At 46.3% G+C, this 22094-nt stretch overlaps 1 protein-coding gene across 1 annotated transcript in view; it reads right to left on the reverse strand.

The window, feature by feature from the left end:
* Window positions 1-1563: 1563 nt before the first annotated feature.
* Window positions 1564-22094, reverse strand: part of CNNM1 (cyclin and CBS domain divalent metal cation transport mediator 1) — a 50677-nt gene continuing 30146 nt past the window's right edge. Inside the window, exons 6-11 of the mRNA XM_061194577.1 lie at window positions 21971-22018; window positions 10800-10963; window positions 3819-4002; window positions 3516-3665; window positions 2725-2826; window positions 1564-1693 (exon numbers count right to left, since the gene is read on the reverse strand). Of these exons, the coding sequence (XP_061050560.1) occupies window positions 1614-1693; window positions 2725-2826; window positions 3516-3665; window positions 3819-4002; window positions 10800-10963; window positions 21971-22018 (728 nt within the window). The 3' untranslated portion in view covers window positions 1564-1613. The remainder of the gene's footprint in view (window positions 1694-2724; window positions 2827-3515; window positions 3666-3818; window positions 4003-10799; window positions 10964-21970; window positions 22019-22094) is intronic.

A 22094-nucleotide genomic window follows, 5' to 3' on the forward strand; every position in this document is an offset into this window, starting at 1 on the left:
ACTCTGCACTGCAGAAACTCTGGGCTGAAAGTTCCACTAGTTAAAATAGTGGGTTTTAACACTTTGTGGGTCTGAGACCTTTGAAAATCGTATGAAAGCTTTAGCCCTCTGGAAAACACACATAAGAACGCAGACACTAAATTCTGACAGAGTCAGGGGTTTCATAGACCCTCTGAAGTCCAACAATGGACCCCCTGGAGCAATGGACCCCAAGTTAAGGACCCCCTGAGTTAAAGGTTCCTCTGGGTATTTTCTTTTGAGATGCAAATGACCCAGAGGAATTATCAGCCTCCCCACTCCCCATGTGATTATTGATTGAATGGGTGGGGGGAGGTGAGGGTAATGGTTTTGGAGGAAGGGAAGGGAAGCCTGAATGGTATACCCCAGAGAAAAGTTAGGGAATGGTTTGGAGATCAGCAGGTAGCACTGGATCACTGGATCCCTGATCTAGGGGTGGGATATACATCAGAAAGGGGGGCAGGTGTCCCAAAGACAACCTTCACTTACTTCCACATTTTCCCTAAGGCTGGCTCTGTGGTTCCGGATCAGAACGAGTTTATTCTTCAAGTAGGTCTGTGCAGTCATCCTGCCATCTGGTGGTGATGCTTGGAATTGCACCTGCCCCAACATCAGGTGAAAAACCAGAGATCTAAGATCAGTACGTTCTTAGAATAAAGTACACTCAGCTGACTTGCTGGAGTGGAGTAATGGGTGGGGGTGGGGGGAATGGATGAAAAAAGAAGAGTGATTCTTCAGTGTTCCAGTGTAATATACACTGAAGTTCCATGAGAGCTTGCATCCTTCTTGGCCGACCTGGGCACTCTTTGGTTTGTCATGGCTAAAAACTTTCCACATATATATATTTTTTGAACTTAAAACCTGAAGTTCCATCTCTGGCTCCCAAATGGGGTTCTCTGCTCCCTGCTCCTCCTCTTCCAGAGCAGATTTATCGTTGGATTGATGAGTACTGATCAGGAGCCAAAACAGATGTGTCCCTGGGAAATAGTGACTTGAGGTTCCATCTCACATTCTTTCCATTCCAGCTGAGACACACCTCCCAGGCTGCTGGAACCCTTATCTAACAGGAAACTGGTCACTGACAGTTTTCTGTCCTGTAACTTCACATGCCAACGTGACTGTCCCGCTGCTCTAAAGTTCTGGAGGAATTCTTGGTGCATCTCCTGAACTAATCTTCCTATCTGCTGCTCCAGCCTCCTTTGTGCCCGTCTGCCAGTGGCACCTTTTGACCTAAGCTAAGTATGAAATATGGTGCCAGGGGACACCAAAGAACAAAAAAGGACATCAGGGATCCTCGAGTGGCACTGTCAGCCTGGGGTCATTTCTTCTCCAGTCCCAGACTGTGCTGTGGATAAGACCATTTCTAGCATGTTCCACTGAGGCACCTCCTTCCGTTATGGCTACCGCAAGGCTCTGAGTCAAACTGGAGGAACGAGGGAAAATCTGCCAAACTGACAGCTAGGGGTGAAGAGGTGGTAAGGAAAGCGGAACGCTCTGTCACCTGTGGGAGGCCTTGGGGAGAAGCAGATGATGGGAGGACGGGTTCTCCCCAAAGCTCTGGAATCTCACGCACCCAGCGAACGCTGACTGCCCTGTCATGTGATGAGAGGGGTTAAGTTGGAGTTCTCCTCAGAGGTTCTGTCTCCATCTGGTGACCTCTTCCTTTTTCGACCACCTGAAAAACACACCTTGTAAGGATCAATCTTCAAGACTGGGAGGACACTGATACTCTCTCGGTGGTCTAAGCTTTCTTCAAAATAGAAGCAGGAATGGAGACAAAGCCCTTGATAGTTTGTCAGAAGTAACCTGCATTGTCTCCTGGTGCTGACATCAGCATATTTACATCTTGAAGGATTAGGATGCACCTTCCACCTGAGATGACATCTCCAAAAAGCCACACACCCAGGCTAGTGCCAATGGAATGGAGATTTCCTGGAGGAGACTGAGCGAAGCCCACATAATGCCTCAGGATCACGCCTCCCCATCCCCAGCTCAAATGACTGCCAGACACCCTCTGAGAGAGGACTGGTCTCACGGACTTTGATGTCCCTGAGCCAGGGGTGGTGGTTTGGTTGGGAGTACCATCCTCCCAGGGACCTACATTCTCTAGATCAGAGGCAACCTCCCTTCTGCACTGGGGTACGTGGGGGTAATTATATAACTGCCCTCAAGGATGGAAGGGCACTCTGTTCCCAGCTCCATTGTTTTTAGGAAGGAGTATTTTTCACCTTGTTCTCTCTGCCATGGTCTTCCTTCCATGGAGGATATTGCTTTCCTTTTTATTGAGTGTCCCAAACACCAATTCTTTCCTTAAAGGACCAGATTGTAAATATTTTAGGTTTTGAAGGCCATTTGGTCCCTGTTGCAACTACTCAACTCTGCCATTGTGGCCATCAATAACAAGGGGGTTCTATGATCCAGTAAGTCTTTATTTTTTACAGGAATGGGCAGGGGGGGGAGGTCAGGATTTGATCTGTGGCCATGGTTTGCAGACTCCTGTCCTAGACGACCACCAACTAAGTGGGACAGTTCCCCAAAGTATCAAAGGTGCAGTACCGCCTGAGCCCTATTATGGGTTTCCACAATTGTACCTCATTAGGGTTCCCAACAGGAGTCAATGGTTCCTCCTCCAGGAATAAGATCGTAACATGTTTTTTGTACTAACCAGCTGGTGGGCCGTTTTCATCTGGGTGAAGAGCTACTCACTCAAGGTTCTCAGCAACTTCTGGCCCATGGTTTCCTCAAAGCTGCTACTGCAGCGGCTGGTCTCTGTGTCCAGGTTGATATGACAACATTCACTATCTGATGCTGAGAGAAAGGAAAGAAGAAAGAACACAAGCCTTTCCACTTACACACCCAGGGATCCAGGTAGGGTGTTTTGGTTGATGTTCCTCAGCAAGTGAAAGTTCAAAACCAGCTTACTAGCTAGATTCTGGGGCCCAAAGGAAGGGACGAGCCTTGTCAGTAAGAGTGATGGCTGACCTCAGTTTCCTAATCTGTAAATTAGGCCTAATAATAACTATTGATACCTAACATTTAGGGAGCATGGTACCAAGTACTATGATGTGCCCTCCTGTAAATGTTATCTCATTTATGCTCAAAGCTACTTCATGAGCTAGCCACTGTGATTTATATCTACTAATATAAGGAAACATATCTATTAAGATAAGGAAACCTAGTCTTAGGTTAAAGTAACTTGCCTAAAGTTGCAGAGCTCCTAAGTGGAGAAGCCAGGATCTGAATCCAGGTGGAAACCTAGCTAACAGTGTCCTACACACAGTTTTCCTAGGAGAATGGATTAAGATGGGTCTGACGCATGGTAGGTGCACAGTAAGCCTTAGTTTCCCTTCCCTGGTGGAATAAGGAGGTGGGAAGTTTTACATGGGGACAGGGGTCCCAGACTTCCCTCACATGGCTCACCCTGGGCCATCCCAGCACCTGGTGGCCTTGACACCCACCCCCACTTGTTCCTGCAGGGCCCAGTTTCCCTCCCTGACCTGCTCTCATGGGAACAGCTGCAGGAGACAGTGAGAGTTGCTGTGTGCTCTGCTCCTCGAAGTCTGTCATCTCCTCCTGGGTGAAGGCCATCTCCTCCATCCTCAGGTACACGACCTCACCGGGGCTTCTCAGCCCATCTGAACGGCTGCCTGGGGAGGACAGTGCGTGCGTCACCTCCCTGCTTTGTAGAAGACCTGGGGCCCCATGAGGACAAGATGGCAGCTCTGGGCAGGGCTGAGGAGGAAGGCAGGGCCGTCCCTACCCCACGGTAGCCCGGCCCAGCATCCTCCCAACTGACTTACACGGCAGGCTGTTCCTGTTGCTCAGGAGGGTGACAGCAGGGTCATCCTTGGGGGTCTGGGGCGTGCCCCGGGTCATGGGGGCCTTGGTGCAGTCCCCGTCAGCGAAGGCCTCCATGTCGGGGGACTGGGGTGTGCTGTCCATGCGGCAGGCGGTGAGCGCATTCTGGTACTGCTGCCGCGTGATCTGGAAGGAAGGGGCGGAAGATCCGGAGGAGCTGGGCAGAGCCCTCCCTGGATGTAGTCTGCCTCCCTGAGCTCAGAAGCAGCCCCACTAAGGTGCTTGGGAACCCCCGGCCTTGGTGGCCCGGGATCCATGATCTGGGGGCCTTACCCAAGTTGTAGCAGCCCAGCAGTTAAGGGACAATTAGGGGACCCTTTTGCTTGTTTGCCACCAGAGTTCCCTCTGTTCATTTTTATTGGCTCTGGACTCTGGCGGAGCCAAGCCTTCTCCCGAGACCCAGGAGAGGATGGAGGGCATCTTCAGTTAGCAGGGTGGTTGCCCACTGAGAGGTTTAAAACACAGGCTTATACTGTTGCCAAGGACCCTCTTCCTAAAGGGCAGTCAGTGGGGACTCGGCAAGAGCAAGACCCCCAGCTTGTGTCAAGGGCTGAAATAAGAACCCTCCAAATGAAGAACATAAACTCTGGCAAAACCACCGATGAAGCCAATTTATTACTATTATTTTTTTCTGATGCCTTCCATAGTCATATAGGAATCCATCTGATAAATCCTTTATGAAATTAGTGCCAGGAATAAGCTCCTTTCTCTAGATGAATTATATACTTTCTTATATTGGATGAGAACTCAAATATCCACTAGGTTTCTCCTTTTTCCTTTTATGACCAGGAAGCTCACAAATAAATTTATTTACTTGCAGTAACAAACTCATTCCTGATAGCGTTTTCATGAAATTGGTTTGCAATTTCTTTTCAATTTTTTATTTAAAACATCATTGGGTTATTTCTTTATTTTTGGAAACCCTATATATTACTGAAAGTTCTACAAATATCCAAAAGAGATGGAACTGATGATTAGATTTTCAGACGCTGGTGAAAGCTCTAGTGCTAGTGTTACCCAGGAGAGCTTGCTTTTGCAGACAGATGTTGGGATATGAGGATACAGTGCATTATGGCTCACAGAGCACTTAGGAATGTGTTATCTCCTTTGGTCACAATGACTGCATGGGGTAGGCATGAGAGGTCTCGTGATGCCCATTTTACAAATAAGAAAATGAGGTCCAGAAAGATGGGGGACTTGCCCAAGGTTTGACAGTTAGCAAGCCTTCAGAGTCCCAGCCATGTGATGTGTGTTCTGCCTGGGAAAGTGCTATTCATTCTTTGGGGCCAGGGAGATGGAAGATGAAGTGGGAATGTGGAACTCCAAGTTCTCAGAGGGGAAACTCCAGGGTCTGATAATGGCGCCCCTTGCAATCTGGGCATTTCACTTTAAAGGGCCTTTACTCTTGCTCTCCAGGGGAAATCATCTGAGCTCAGCTCTGTACACTGCAAACACACCTGGCTGCATTAGGCTGCCTTTCACATGCCCATGGAGGCTGCCTTTCACAAAACTTTAGGGGAGGTCCCCCCAAAACTGCTGTGTTTTTGGGGGGTCCATAGGCATCAGATGACTGCAGAGAAGCTGGCACATGGTCTGAGCCAAGGTTATCATCAAAACTCAATTTTCTAATGTGCCCACGGGTTTATAAAGGTGAAGCTTTCTTTGGAGTCTTGCAGGTTCTCCTGGCTTGAACAGGAAAATTTCCTAAATGACACTTCATAAGCCCAACAAAGCACTTGATATTATTGTTTGGGTTCTTTTAACTAGTTAGTTTAGATTTGGCTTCCAGTTTAGTTAAAGAAGACCCTTCGCCTAGAAAATATGGTGTGAAACACACTGCCTGTTCAAGACAAAGGCACTGCCCATTGGTTACCTGCTCTAGGCATCTCACAGCCTTGCTTTCACACTGCTTCCTCTTTTTAAGCTAAAAAAAATATCACAAATACCATGTCAATGTGTCACCTTGAAAGAAATTTGAGAAGGCACCTCTCTGGAAATGTATTCAGGGAATCTCCCCAGCTGCACTTCTAGATTCAAGCATCACTTTTTGTCAGTTCCCTCCCCTTGTTCAACTATGAAGCCTTTTCTACATACTACAGTACTGCCCAAGAGAAAAATAATGTGAGTCACATAGGTAAATTAAAATTCTCTAGTTGTCACATTTTTAAAAGGTAAAAACAAACATGTGAAATTAATTTTAATAATACATATATTTCATTTGACCCAATGTACCCAAAATAACTTCACTTCAACATGTCACCAATATAAAATAATTAATAAGGAATCTTACATTCATCTTCGTACCAAGTCTTTGGAATTCAATATGTATTGGGTTGGCCAAAAAGTTTGTTTGGTTTTAAGTGCGACTAAAAGACACATTTTTCATTTTCACAAAGAACTTTATTGAACAACATTTTCACTAAATGAATGAACTTTTTGGCCAAACCACTATTTTACATTTTACCAAACATCAATTTGGATGAGCCACATTTCATGTGCTCATCAGTCACACGTGGCAACTGGCTACTGTAACAGACAGTGACGGTCCAGCAGATCAACTAAACGGCTCTGCCCAGTTTTGATAATACAGCCTTGCATGGCCATAGTGCCCCACTGCTTGCCAGTCAGAACCACTGGTCCAGCTCAGCTCCTCTTTCACATTCCTTGAATGCGCCATGTTCACTTGCCTTCCATACCCCTATTTATCAGTGTTCCCTGTTCCTCGCTCTTGGCATGGCCTTCACTCTCCTCTTATTCTTTCCTGATTCTTAAAGGTCCAGCACATTCTCCAGCCAAATTAGTGCTTAAAATAAAGTGCCATACGATTTTGTAATCAATTAGATACTACCCTGCATCGCTTACTGTCATTTGACTTACGTTTCTTCTCCCCAACTGTATTTCTTGAGTATTGGTCATGGTGCCTAGAACCAGCCTTAATGCTCAACAAATACTTACTGATTGGCATTGAGGGAATCTAACCACTGTTCAAAAGACAATATGTTCTTATTCTTTTTTCATTACTGTAGCTACAACCATTTCTTAACAGTAGCTTGAGTTAAAGTTGCCTGATACTCTGGCCAGTTAAGAACTCAAGCATCCTCTAAATTACATAGGAAATGGAGACCTGTTTATCTTGAAACTAATAGGAGTTAAGGGTACCCTTTGGGACATTTTGACTTAGCAGTCAATGTGTCCAGAAGTTAACCTTTCAGCCAGTGTGATGTTTCCAATCATTTTATGATGTTCTGTTTACATTTTCAACTTTCAGGTGGTTTATTCATCCCTCAAAACAGGATTCTGCAATTTAGAGATTCTGCCACCGGATGGTGATGGGGCATCTTGGCCACGGTTACACAATTCAGTCTATACAACATCTGCTAAATATTCTTAATTTAAAAGTGATACTTACAGAATACATTTAAAAAATTCATAAGGATTCTTTGGTACCTTCATAACTTATTAACTACTATTAATCATGGCTTTAATACCTTTCCCAGATACTCATTGGATACACCTTTCTTTCTAATTTTATCTTGAACTCAAATTACTCCTGGACTTAATGAACAGTTCTAGAACTTAGTCTGTTGGACAGAAAAAGCCCTTGCAGACAGTCACAGGGGCTTTGGCCAGTGAAATCACCCCTTGAGCTTCCTCAAAAACTCTCTTCATGTTAAAAAAAGGCGGGTTTGAGGAGGTGAGTAAAAGAGCAGCCTGAACATGGCCCTAAAAGTCCATTCAGTCAGGAGGAAAAAATCTCAGCGTCAGTTGACTGTATCATCTTATTGATAACTTACATTAAAAAACAAAAGAGAAAATCAAACCCTTGTGTTAAACAAGAGCTTGAACTCACAACGTCCCCTTCTGTAGAACAACCCATTGCAACTGAAGTTTTTAAGAGACTAGAGCCACAAGTTGAAAGAGGTTTCTGAATTATGCTTTAACTGTTTCTGTCCTCCCCTCAACTTCTACTTTTGACATGTAGTCTTCTCAATTTCAAAATATCTAGGTAGAAAAACAGACCATGTGCTGTGATGCTCGGCTGCCCTAGTCACAGCAAGGTCCTCTGGCCTGAGAAAAAGGACGACACCTGCACCTGAGAATTGACCTCAGATTTGGAGTTCTCAACACCTCACTGGCTCATGTCAGGAAAGAGATTTGCCTTTTATGCTCCTTGTTATTTATAGAATGTTCCCTTTCTTTATGTTTTAGGGGTGGATATATGAGATCAACTGTAAGTTTTAGGAAAATCCTTACAATCTTAGTGTTAGGTATTCATCCTAACATTCCTCTTTGAGGAGTTGCCAGATCCAGCTCCTGAAAGTGCCCTCCAATCTATGCACTCCCAGAGATGTTTCAAAAAACTCTGGGCTCATCACAGTTGCTCATTAAACACCACTCCTCAAAATCTCATTCACTTTTCTCCTCAAAGCCTCATATGGATTTTCTCAACTTAAGATATAAATGGTGTTATGGACTGAATGTTTGTGTCCCCTCCCAAATTCATATGCTGAAACCCTAACCCCCAAGGTGATGGCATTAGGAGGTGGGGGTAATTAGGTCATGAGGAGGGGGAGCCTTCACGAATGGGATTAGCGTCCTTACAAGAAGAGAGCCTTCTTCCTCTCTCTCTCCTCCCCGCCATATGAGGATACAAAGAGAAGACAGCCATTTTCAAACCAAGAAGTGGGCTCTCACTAGACCAGAAACCACCTGGATCTGCCAGCACCTTGAACTTGGAGATGCAGCCTCCAGAACTGTGAGAAATAAATGTTTGTGGTTTAAGCCACCCAGTTGATGGTAATTGTTATAGCAGCCCAAATAGACTAAGACAAATGGAAAGACCTGAGAAACAAACTTAACAAAAATTCCCAATGCACTTAAAACAGAATCCAGACACCATACCCTGGCCTAAAGATTCCAGGCAATACTGCTGCCAGCACTCCATTCCCAACTCACATCGGCCTCATCTTTGCGCATAATGTGCCAGAACAAAGATCCTCCTTGGACCACCAAGCTCTTTCCTGCCTCTGTTGTTTCTATCTTGAACATTCTCTCCACATCCCCTTCCAGGTCTCAACAAAAGAGACTTGCTCTCTCAGCCTGCTCTGATAACCATTTCTAAAGCAGCCTCCTTGCCAACTCCGCCCAATCACTGTTTATCCCATGATCCAGTTTATTTCCTTCATAGCCTTCATCACTCCCCTAAATTACCTAGGTTATTTATGTAGTTACTTGTTTATCATCTTTCTCCCCCTATGAGCATGGAAGCTCTAGAAAGGTAGGAGCTTGCTGTCTTGTTCACCATGGTATCTCGCTGATGCCTATACAGTGCCAAGCACGAGCAGGTAGTCAGTAAATATCTGTTGAACCACTGACTCATATAGCGACATTCAGTTTCTTTTCCCACAAACCATGTGCCCAGTACTACAAACCACTAAGAGTTAGTTTAGCAGAATTTCTCTTCTCCCATTTTTTCCTACCTCCACTTCTGAGGAAGGTCTGCAATGAGAGGGCTTCAGGGCTGGAAGCAAGAGGGAGGAGAATCGTGGGCTGCGGTTTTCTGAGGTTCATTCTCACTGTCACGATAGACTAGTTAAGTGTCCACAGTCACACACACCGTGCGTGCTGTTGGGTTAGTGCCTAAAGCGCTTCTCCCGGGCTCTGTCAGCTCCGATTTCACTAAACTCTCCCCAAAGCCCAAGGACTCGAAGGCTTGGACTCTGGAGACAGAGAGACTCAATCTGAAGTTTGGCTCTGCCACGTCACAGCCACGTGACCTTATACTCCTCAAGCTCCCACGTCGTCTATAAAGTGGGGATGACACAGTACCTACCTGTTAAGGTGGCTGTAGGACTCAGTGGGAAATTCGTTCAAGGACTTAAAGTGCATGGCACACAGCACCCCACCAACAGTCATTGTCCCAGCCCACCCCCCAGGAGTGACCCCTCTTCTCCATGGTTACTTTTCTCAACGCTCTTGAGTTTTAATTCAGGGTGTTTGCAGAGCTCTGGAACATAGAAAGCCAGCCAGCACACACCACACTCAAATAATCAGGGTGAGTGTTCTCAACAGAAGGAAAGGACGTCCTCCCACCTTTGTGATTTCCATACACCTCTCACCCGGCCTGCAACTGGGATGACTGTTACCAAGTGAGCACGTTGGGTGTTTAGTTGGACTCGGGTAAATGGGTTCCCTTCTGATCTCAGGCCAAGTGTGTAATGGTTTGTGGAATGCTAGCAAACAAAACAAACAAAATAAAACCTATCAAAGCAAGAGAAAGGAGGGAATCTTAGAATGTTTCTGTCCACTACCAATCTCAATGAGGGGTATGAAGAAACAGCTCTCCTCCTTAATTACAAGGCGATAAGCACTGCTGCCTCTCTCTACTGCACTTGCAAAGCGGCTCTCTTCAAATAGCTCAGTGACAGCAAGGGGGTATAATAATATTTTCAACGACAAAATATTTTCAGCTAACATACAGACTGAATTGTGTTTTAGACTTTAAATATTAATACGTAAAATCTTATCCACATGTAAAATCATAGCATGGTTTCTTCTATACCCTTGGTTTATTAATCACCTGCAAATTTATCTTGAATAAACAAAATCAACCTGGTGCCAATGGCAGGGCATCCAAAGGAAACAGTTCTGCCGGCAGCTTGTCTCAGGCAAGCTAATTCCCTATCGCTTCGTGCCTCAGTTTCTCCACAATGAAAAATGGGGATCAGGAGATCTTAACGAACAATCATGGTTCAAACGAACAAAGGAACAATAACGGTGATAAATAATGAACAGAATAAAGCTAACCGAAACCAGGGCCTTTAGAAAGCCAGGGAGCAATTGCCACGCAGCATTATCTTGGAACAGGGGGAACAGGATGCTGCTGGCTGGGAGTGAGGGGACAGCCCTCCCTGCGGAGCTACCTTCACGAACTGCACGTCGCTGAGGATGTGGACTGAGTAGTCGGGTGTGTAGAGGTTGTTGCTGCTACTGCACAGCTGGGTGTTGCTTTCCCCAAAGTCGCTGCGCTCACGGCTCGGAGACTCGGAGCGGTTCAACCCGCTGCAGCGGGAAGGGGACCGGTTTACTGCAGAGGGTGAGAGAGAGGAGAGGGAGAAAAAGGCAAGGAGGGAGGGGTAGGGAGGAAGGAGAGGGGAACAGAAAGAGGGAGAGAGAGATAGGGGTGTCGTTTACCGAGGTCTCGCAGTACGTTCAGGTGATGGCAACACCGGGCGGCGGATCGGGCCCTCTCCCCTCCCACCAGAGCCCAGGAAAACGCCTGGCTGTTCCATTCACGAGGAGCAAATACCTAAGGCCTCACGGCTCCACTCAGCCCAGGCTCCTCCTGCTCCCCACGGCCTCCACCAGCGAGAAGCTGGGTGGGCCACTGCCTTTCTCGGTTCTGGGGTACGTGCAGGAGATGAGGACCCTTCTGTGAGTGCGGGTTGCTACCCCAGACCATGAGACCCTCTATTGGGGTGAGTTCTTTTATATAAACTCCATTCACAAACCTTCCTTTAGAAAGGCTGAGGCCTTAGGTTTGCCCTAAAAATCACCTGTCACAGCACAGGTAAGCAGCCCTCACCGTGGTGAGGCATTTCAGAGGGGATGACGCAGGCCCCAACACTGGCAGGGCCGGGGACAAGCGGAGGCCCATAAACCATGTGGATAGATATTTAAATCACATCAATAAACTGTTAAAATATGTTCTATCCTTGTCTTTGACAAATATAACTTCTTAAAAACCTAGCAGGCCGGATCAGGCTCCTGAAGAGTTTTGTGCTGGAAAATGGGCTGTAGGGGGAGAACCAGCTCTGCCCTAGGGCTTCCTGGCCCGGTCTCCCAGAGCTGTTTGGGTGGGGAATTCAGGATTCCCATATCTGAAACGTGGTCTAGAAGGAAGAACACAGCTCTGGGTGGTACATCCCTTTGGCTCTGTGAACTACTCACCCCACAGAGAGGCGTGGAGCTGAGGAGGGCCAAAGTGGGGCCCCCTAAAGGGTGGGTCTAGGGCAGGGCTCTTTCTAGGCTCAAAGGCTGGAAGCTGGAATAACCCTCCAGGCCTTCTGTCAAAGGCCTCTTAAATGTTCAGAGCCGGCTTCTTTTTCCATTTTCAAGAACCACTTCTTGAGAATGTTCAGTTAAGACCACATCACTTGGTTTCAAAGTGACCGTGTGAACTGCCCTCCCAGGATCAACAGAAGAGAAGAGAGGTTCTTAAGGTGACCCTAGCATTATCTCCACCACAGAATAACCCTGAATGAGAGACCGCAAAGCCCCTCCCACCCCTCTGCTTCCCAGCTGACGCCACTCTTCATTTCTTCCCAAAAAAAGAGAAATGGGAGGCTGTCAGCCTCTCCTAACACAGATTCAGTTCAGGGGCTCCAATGAAGAGTCTGATTCCTCAGAGATTCTGCTCCTTGGTTCTTTCAGGGAAGAACCTTGGGAATTTAATTCTGTCTCTTAAGATAATGCTGCCGTCCATCAAAATGATTAGCTTCTATTTGGAGTGACTTCTGGAGGTCTGTCAATCTGTTTAGCTGCCAGGCTGTTATTGTTGTCTGGCAAACCATGTAGCAGTGGAAAGACTAAAATGACAGTAGGTTGAATCATTTTCTCATTAGAGCCAGAATAATCACTGCCTTGATCGGATTATAGAATTAAGGGTTCCACCTCCGGTGTTCCCCTTCTCAGTGTCATTCACATACATGCTGTTACTTAAACCAGAAACCTGGGAGTCTCCCGTGACTCCTGCCAATCTGTCAGCCCCACATCAAGTCTCCACTTCCCCGACATAATAAACTCATCTGCCTCTACCTCTGTCTCCACTCAAGTCCCAGTTACCATCACCCTCGCCTGGACCACAGTCTGGTCTCCCCAGTTATAATCTCATAATCTGTTCTCACCTCAGCTGTCAAAAGCACATTTTAAAAACACAAATCAGCCTCCTGTTGAATCTCAATAAAATCCATACTCCTTGCTGTGACCCCTAAACCCCCTATGACTTGAGCCCTGCTTTCCTGTCTGATCTCATCTTGGGGCTCCCTCTCCTCGCCTGCTTGTTCCGCTCTAGCTTACTGGCCACCTTGGGGATCCTCAACCATGTAAGCATACCCACCTCAGTAGATGCCACTTCCCCTGCTCCCCTCCCCCCATTTTAGCACCATCCCCACCCCTGCTCTCACTTCTCAGTCATTAGGTCTCAGCTGAAACACTGCCTTCTCTGAAGACCTGGTCTGGCCACCGTAAGAAGATTACCCCTATTTTCCTCTATCACTGTCCCCTGTTCATCCCTTTAAAGCACTTTTCACAAGTTTTAATTAATTACATGTTTGCATTTATTTGTAATGTCTACTCAGTTCAATGATAAATTCTATGAGGGCAAAGACCTTGTCTTTTCTGGTCATTGTTGTACATCTGGTACCTAGCACAGTGCCTGGCCCAGAGTAGGCACTCAATAAAAAAGTACAGAATGAACAAATCAGCACCTAAGAATTCCTGAAGGAGTTTTTATTTAGAATCTAAATTTTGTTTTAAAAAGGTTTCAGGGCTCTCAATCACCCTGGAATCAGAAGGCTTTCCCCCTGCAACCTAAGTCATTTTAGGGAAGCTGACTTCTTGAAGTGAGGGGTGGGTAGAAGAACACTCCAGAAATGCACTGGAGCATTAAATAGTGTGCAGTGAGAATGCAAGGGCACCAAGAAGCCTCAGGCCTTGGCCCCATAACTTGAGGAAGAGGCCGCAGGGGGCATCAAGACCTTCTGTCTGTCTGTCCATCTGTTTAATAAGAGCACGTGAAACAGGGGGTCCTGGAGTCAGGTCTCCTACTTATCCGCTGGGTGACACCAGAGTGACCAGGGACCGAGAGGGACAGTGATGGTGCCGTGGAGAACAGAATGAAACACCAAGATGACTGTAAATAGCAGTAACATTGGGCAGAAAAATACCCATTTCACGTCTGGTCCTGATCCCTTGAAAACAAACCGACGAGGTCTGGCTTGCCTAGGCCCACTGTGGCTGTTCTGAGGTGGTGACTGACTAAGTAAGTCGGTGGTGTTTCCTCAGGGCTGTTTGTTGTGGAAAAGAGGGGCAGGCAGTCCTGCAGGAGTGCAGCTTCTTTGGTGTGACCAGAGTCTGGAAATCACACCTTGATCCGGTGGGTTTTATCCTCAACTCAGTTTGGAACAAAGAGAGTGTGAGCAGGTGTTTGTGGTTTCAGTTACCCTGAGGAATGAACATTGCTCCTTGATAATCCTCCACCTTGCCTGGTGGGACATGTGCTTCACATACCCCACATCTGCTGTTCTACATCCTCATCCCTTATGTCATAATTCAAGATAGGGTCAGGGAGGCTGATAGGGAACCACAACCCTATTGTATCTACTAAACAACTTCTGCCTGAATCACCTCTACTCCCTGTTGGAAACAGAGGAAACAGCTTCATCCCTGATCTCCCCAAAGCACTCATCTTCACTGGCACCCAGCACAAGCGTGTCACCCTGCTGTCACTCACAAGGACCCACATGTCAAACACAAGCGACATCCCTGTTGTGCTGGGAGGAAAAACATGTCTTTTTTTTTTCTTTTTAAAGTAAAAAAAATGCTATTGAAGCTTTATTCATAAAATCCCAAAGGATTCCCAACACCAGAAGATACAACTGTCTTACAAAGGTCGGGTATATAAAAGCAATTTTTAAATGAGAAAGGAATCCTCATTTCATGACAAAGAAAGTCCCAGCTCATCTGAGTGTTGTGCAAGATCAATGTTTTTGTGTCCCAGAGCCTTGCATTCCTCAACAGGTAGGATGCTGATGACTCGGCATTTTGGTAATTGTGCACATACACTCAGAGGTTCCTGAGCAAGGGAAATGGAAATGCTCTTCATAAAAAAAAGAGAAGAAATCAGTAACAGACGAGTGTCCCAGCAGCATGGCAAACTAGTTCAAGTTGTATAATTCTCCCTGGCATTTCCTAAGAGCACAGAGGCACAGCTTGGGGGAGTGAAGAGAGAAGGAGAATCCCAAGCACAGTGCAGAGAGGTCTAAGAGGCGACAGATCAGCGTGAAACTGACCACAGGACCCCTCAACAGGGCCCAGGACAAGCTTCCGACATATCCCTTGCCCACTCTTGCTCTTACGTCATACCCTCAAGCTGGCCCTGGAGAGACTGGCAGGAGGGCAACCCTGGGGGAGGGCAGGGTTTCCTGCTCTAGACCCCCAAGTGCTGTGGAGAAGTGTGGCAGACCTCATTCCTGCAGACTTCACATGGTCAGTCTGCAAGAGATATCTGTCCTGGATGGCAAGTTGGAGTTACTGAGGTTGGGTGGAGAAGACACTGGGGTAAAATTGGGTCGGGGTGGGAAAAGGGGAGGAAGAGGATTTTACACTGCAATTAGGACTGGATGGAATCTCCCTTCATTGTGCACTGCTAGGCAGGGGTCCTGAAAACCTATGCACAGCTCCGCTTTACTCATGACACCTGTGTCTGGAGAGCGTTCGCAACTCTATCACAGGAGCAGGACCCATGATACAGAAGAACATCCCACTCCCCTTTTCAGTCTGGGGATTTGAGAGGAGGTAGGGCTCAGCAGCTGCTCGCTTACATCTTTCAAAGCATCAGTGAGGGATGGGGAGCAACAGCTCACTTCGGTCATTGTCACTGTGCCACGGGGCATCTGTGTTCTCTAAACTGGATGGGGGAATTTAATTACATAGGCTTATAGGATTACAAACTAGGATTATTAAAATTCATCGTTCTGGGGTAATATTCAACATCAGACAACCAAATGCCAAAAGCTCTCTGTCAAAGCTACAATGTGAACTCTGCAAATCAGCCCAAGTTAGGAGTCCAGATGAACTCACTCACGTTACATGGAGCTTTAATGGTTCCCAAATGTTTACTATGCAAGAGTCGACCCAAAGGAATATTTCCACTTACCACATTTCACAAAGTAAAAAGATTATTTTTAGGTACTCCCTTTATGTTCTGGGAAAAAACTAACCTCACTGATCTCAAAGTACATTACAGATGGACAACTGGGCATTGAAAAAGGACCCTTGCTTGCGACCTCTCTCCTGCCTTTGTGCTTTTGTGGAAGGACTGTCATGGGGAACTTGGAATCATCTCCACCACTGGGAGAAGAAAAAAGGGATGAATCTGGGGAGATCTGCAGTGGGGCCGTGTACTCTCAGCAGTTTCATTTTAAAATGAAAGCACCTGCAAATCTGGCTAATTACACCACACTCTGGAGGTAATCCACACACCACTCTGCTCTCCTTATTTCAAATAAGGCTCAAATAGAAGGAAACTGCCTATGGGTAATGGTGGCAATATTTGGTGTAGGGACCAGCGGCCTCAACCCAGAGGGAGCACCTTAGTTCATTAGCACAGCTGTTTTCAAAATGCAAACAAGTCACAGCCCTCTAGAGGGCACAACACGCCCACGTTCAGAAGCGCAGCAAGGTCCCGGCCTAGAACAGGACCTAAGAGACTTGGAAGCCAGTCCTCATCCCTCTACCTTCTTACTACACCTTTGACAGTGACCCAACGGCTTAATTTCTCAGAGCTGTTTCCTTACCTATTGTTGCCCAGCAATAATTCCTAACTTCCAGGGTTTATCTAAGATGGGGGTAAGACATAATATACGTAAATTAATGTATCTGGATCATAAATCAAGTATGGGACCAGAGTGTGCCCAGAACTGCTTTCCATAAAAATCCAATGACTGAGGCTTCTTCTGCTGATATGGAACAGAAGCAAGAGCGACTGAGAAATACCAAATTACAGGTCCTGGGGATGTCACCCGGTCGCTAGGAAAGCTTGGCAGTTGGCTACAGAAAGAGATGAGACAGAAGGTGGGAAGAAAAGAGCCGAAGGAGAAGCAGAACGTTCCCAACTCTCATTTTCTCCTGCTGAGCCCATCACTGCTCCACTCTGCAGAGTTAAACCAAGGGTGGGAATAAGCTGGCCTTGCTCTCCCCTGCCTCCTATTGGGATGAACACACACAGTCATGGAAAAGCGGGGGAAGGTTAAGAGATCTCTCAGGAGCACATGGCACCAGCCAGAGTTGGATTGGAAGACTCAGTACCTCCTGGGGGACTGCACAGCAGAAATGAGTCACCTTAATTTTCATAATAAATACCGATGAACTAGAACTAACCTTCTTCTAAGTAGGAAGTTATAATTAACTAGGTTGTCTGGTTAACTGAGGGTTAATTAAAAAAAAATATACTCCTGCTCTCATGCTTTCATTCTTTTTTTCTTTTCTTTTTTTTTTTTAATGCTTTGATCCTTTTCGTTGAAAATCTTTTAAAAATGTACATCTTTCCTTTCTGCTGAAACTTCATAGCACGTTCTTCATTCACCAAGATTCCTCACATGGTAAGGATCTTGAAGGTCCACGATGTGGTCATTTCTAATTTTACGAGCATGTGGGGGTGACCACTTAGCTGGGGAGGGTACCAGACTGGCATCTCCCATTGATAGTACTCCTGTAGTCATCATGAAGGCATGAGCTCTCACAAAGCAAGAAAAAAATTTATTTCTTGGTGGAAAATCTCCACTAAGTAAGAGAGAAAACTTTGGTGAAATTTGAGAAGGTGATTAAGTCGTCTCGTACAGATAAACATGGGAACCAGATGGTTTTTGATGGAAAAATGTGATTTGTGAGAAAGTAGAAATCAACATAAGTAGTTCTGAAGTTGCAGATTTGGGGGTTTGAGGTCTCAGAACAGAGCCTTTTGAATGTTGAGGGTCTACTATACAGACAGTGAAACATAACTGGATTCTTGATGCCTGAGGCTATGGTGGGGCCTCAGAATCATCGCCAAAGTGTTGGGATAAGGGAGACAGATGTAGAGGGTATGGGAAATTGGGCTGTGCTTTAACTTCAAGGTAACTTAACAAACAAATTCTTAGTTTGGTCATTACTTGCTCCATGACCCTAAGAGATCAACGTCTAGGGATGAAAACAATATAAACACTTAACTGATTGTTCAGATTTATTACATTCTACTCAATCCTTGAGTTACTGTGTGGCTCTGTGAGGAGCTACTTTACCTGATTAAAAAAAAATCCAGTAACTTTAATTAACAAGAGAGGTTAAGCCTGATGAAAAGTTGTTTTGAAATTTTTACATATAGCATCCTTTGTATGAGCAGAGCTAGAGAGAATATGGTCACTACACAGTAACATTACTAGAAAGAGAGGGGTTAGTAGGTTAGCTAAAGGCAGAGACCACATAGAAGAAAAGATGGAGGAAAAATAGGAATAAAGCGTAGTCTTCCATTGTTTCTTCCTATTTTTCTTCTGCTGCACCCCTTATCCCTCCATTCTGCAGTCAGACAAATGATAAGGAAAAATTCACACCATCCCTCACCCCACCATTTCTCCATCTACGTACACAGATGTATCCTTCGGGGCCAAGTTCACAAGTGACACCATTGAACCAGCAATGCCTGGTCAGTAAGTACAAGTGAGTGTTAGCCGTGCAACGTGCTATGCCTTAGCCTGGGAGAGACTAGTTTTCATGTGGGACAGTGACAGAGACCAAAGGCCTCTTGCAAACCCCATGGATCTATGGAGACCAAGACCCCATGCATGTTTACCTGGGGAGCCTGCCAGAGAGTCCCCTCTGCTGAAGGCGAAGGTACGAGACACAGAGACGGGCACTAAAGAGTCAAGGATTTGTGAGTTGCGTAAGGGAAGATAAACATAAAAGGAGAGAGACAAAGAGCAAAGTGTGTGAGACAGTCTGTTCCTGGATCTTCACAACATCACATTTCTCTGCCAAAGTGAATCTTGCCTCTGGAAACATGGAAATTGCATCTTCTCACAAAGTCACTCTCCAGAAAGAAGAAAATAAAATAGACTTTGCTGAAGGTCTTCCAAAAAGATGCACAATAATTTCTGAGGGGATCAGACCCGCCAATGACAAGAACAGGCAGTGCCCCAGCAGGGAGTGTGTGTGGGCAGTGTTCTGTCTGAAGTGCCTTTTGGAGCCAGCAAATGTGCTGGGAGCTCAGCACTGCATTCCCGCCGGGCTCTCCCAGCTGCCTCAGGTCTCCAGCTCACCTGTGGGAGGGCTGAAAGCAAGCGCCTGCTCCTGCTAGGGGCATCCTCGAGGAAGCTGTCTCCTGCCTTGGCCTCCTAGGAGCTCTCTCTGTGGTCATAGGGCTGGGGAGGAACTGTGCGTGGCTAGAGCCTTGGGACACAGGAAGGGCAGCATTTCTAGCAATCTTAACGTAAATCAACTTGATACACTAAATCAGTCATTTCTTTGCAAGTACAAGTGCTTCAAAGCACCTCTCTTCCTATCCCCCGTTCCTTCTCTCTCTTTCCCCCCAGAGTCTGAAACGGTGCTGGCTATCACTGGGGCCTGGGTGGCGTGGAGTGTGTAGCAATACTCCAGTCCTTTCCCGATCCTGACCCTGATCAAGGAGTGTCTCTGCATGGGAATCTGTTTTCATCTCTCTTATCTGGTCATTCCCAGAGTCCCTTCCAAGGAGCTAAATGAAGTCAGAGTGCAGGTGACAGCACACTGAAAGAGGTGGCTTCCATAGTCTTAGCTGCTGAGCCCGAGGACTTGCCTGAAATTATCCAATAGTACAAAGGAGTGGGGAGGGGAAAGCCTTATTATACCTACCTGCTAATCATTTGCTTTGTCAAATCATCATATTCTTTGTCAAAGAATATTTTAACAGGCCCCTAGTGTCACGAGACACACTGGAATCAGAAACCCCATTGTCTCAAGAAGAATCCTAGCACTTCTGGGCCACAAATTAAACGTATACCCAGCCAAGCAGATAGGAGACTTGTTCTCTCTCCAATTGCACACCCCTGTGGGCATCTGTTCTGGTCACGCTGAGCTCAGGCCCCGTTCCTCCAGAGTGCCAGGCTCACCACGGTCCTCCTGGGTTCCCTGGCAATCAGAACCAAGACAAAGGAGATAGTGCTGACTGTGTTCCCTTTGCCCTGCACAGGAAAACCAGAGGGACTTACCTGTAACCTCGAGTTCAACTTTGAGGCATTGGTCACAGGGCCAGTGTTCTGGCAAACTCATTGTCTCCTTTATTACCCTCAAGGCTGACAAAGCTCTAGGCTGGCATCAAGGACAGGGGTAGTTTGGTAGACTGAGACCCTACAAGAGTTTACTGCCTTGTGGCTCAGCTTAAGTTCTTCCTCAACCTACAGGTGAGGTCCTTGGCCAGTGAAAGATGCTGGGTGACCTGGGCTGAGAGTGGACCTGGAACAAGGTGGGGCAGGGGGTGGTGGTGGTGGTTTTTGGAGTTCTTCACACTTCGCTGTATTAGGTAAGGAGGGCTTGGGGGGGAAGATGGAAAATGTCTCCATACCCCTACAGGCTAATTTAATTTCTTTTTCCTCCTGAAGATTGAGAAAGATGCTCAGAAGTGTGGGGAGGGAAAGAGAGGTTAATATTTCTTTTTAGTTAACCAGTTTTGAAGGAGAGATTAGTGTTGCAAGTTTACTGTGTCTCACGTATAAAATGGAAGGATTTTGATAGAAAGAACTAGAGACAGGAAGGAAGGAAAGGAGGAAACCAGATAACATCTTCCTACTACTTAAAAGACTTTTTTTAAAAGAAAGAAAGTCATCTAAATCAGATGGGCTTGGGAGCTTTAGGTAGCTCTTTTCCCCTAGAGTTCCCACCTCTTTTGGTCTTGTGGAAGAGCCAGAATAGGGCCAACATGTCTAGGTAACATTTCATATCCCAGGAGTTACTCTACCATGAGCAATCCCCAATGGGATGGATGGTGGAAATCTCCTTTAGAGAACCAAGGTTTACCGGGTCCTGTAGACCATCCCTCTCCCATCTAGACTTCTTGTTCTGAGAACTGACGCTTCCTTCATCAACCTTAATTGAGATTTGTTGGTTTATATAAGTATAATAATGTACCAGGATTTTTTATTTTACAGCTCTCCTTCAACTCATGTTGGACCACCCCTTGGGTGTGGGCAGCTACTTCAATTTCATTTCAGACATCTGCTGGGCTAGGATGTGAAGTTACACTGCAAATTGTTCCAATATTTCCACATAGAAATTACATTCTGGAACATGATGGATCTCAAATCTCTATTTCATTGTGCTGTGTGAACTAGTCAGGACACCGGAATGCATCTAGGTAAATCACCAACCTGCTGGGTGATTTGGAGCAAGTCATTTCTTTAGTTTCTCTGTGTTAAAATGGTATCTACTTTTCATGTGCCAGGGATTGTGATATCAAGCTTTGGGTCCCTCTGATAAATCCCAATATAAAGCACTATGTAAAATCTTTTTTATGATGAGAAAAAACACCCCTTTGGCATTAAAATGGCCACCATAAACACTAAGAGCTGAAAGCAATGCAAAATTCAGACTGGTGAATCAAAGAGAAATCTAGAGAAATAATGCTTTCTGGATCACACTTATATCACAATAAATGCCATGCCCTCTAAGCACAAGTGCAATAACTTATGCAGGAAACAGAGAGAAGGTAGAGCACAGAAGGCGCAGAAGACAGCCGCCAGCAGCCCCGTGCCAGCCCCCACCAGCATGCACGGCCAGCTGCAGACACTTCTCCACCAGCTGAGATGTGGTAAACGAGGAAAGAGAAGCAGGTAAGCAACATACGCACCAGCCTGGGACTTACATCCTAAGATCTTGCAGTCACTTCTTACTAACCGCCACAGACACAATAATAGCGTATTAGGGTTTGCAAGTAAAGGACAGTGGGTGAATTATCACAGCAGCAAAGGAAAGGCTGAACCTCCACCAGAGCACACAAACCACCTGCCTGCATTCCCTGGCAGGTGACAATAAATGGTGCCTCCCCTCACAACCTCCCTCCCGCGTCATTTGTCATTTGCACGTGAGCAGAGAAGCAGCAGAAAACATTCCAGACACGCAGAAACTAAGCCCCCTGTGGTCCGTGGGTACCTGGCAGAAAGCAGTGTTCCTGGCAGAGCATACAAAGAGGCTGCCAGCATTTGTGTTAGCCCTAGCCCAGGCTGAGAGTGCTCGGTCCAGGTCCCCAGAGTGGGCTGAGGCAGGACCACAGCAGGGAGGATGAGGGAGGGGTTTGAGAGATACATACGAAGGACAGAGGATCCAGCCAGACTTCCAACCTTCCGCACATCGTTATCTAAGGACAGAAGGATGCAGTGTGTTTCAGAGGCAATTCAGAAAACACACCTTCTTAAAGGAACTCTCCCTCTTCC

Source organism: Eubalaena glacialis, chromosome 1 (genome assembly GCF_028564815.1).
Source record: "Eubalaena glacialis isolate mEubGla1 chromosome 1, mEubGla1.1.hap2.+ XY, whole genome shotgun sequence".
In the NCBI taxonomy this organism is placed as follows: domain Eukaryota; kingdom Metazoa; phylum Chordata; class Mammalia; order Artiodactyla; family Balaenidae; genus Eubalaena; species Eubalaena glacialis.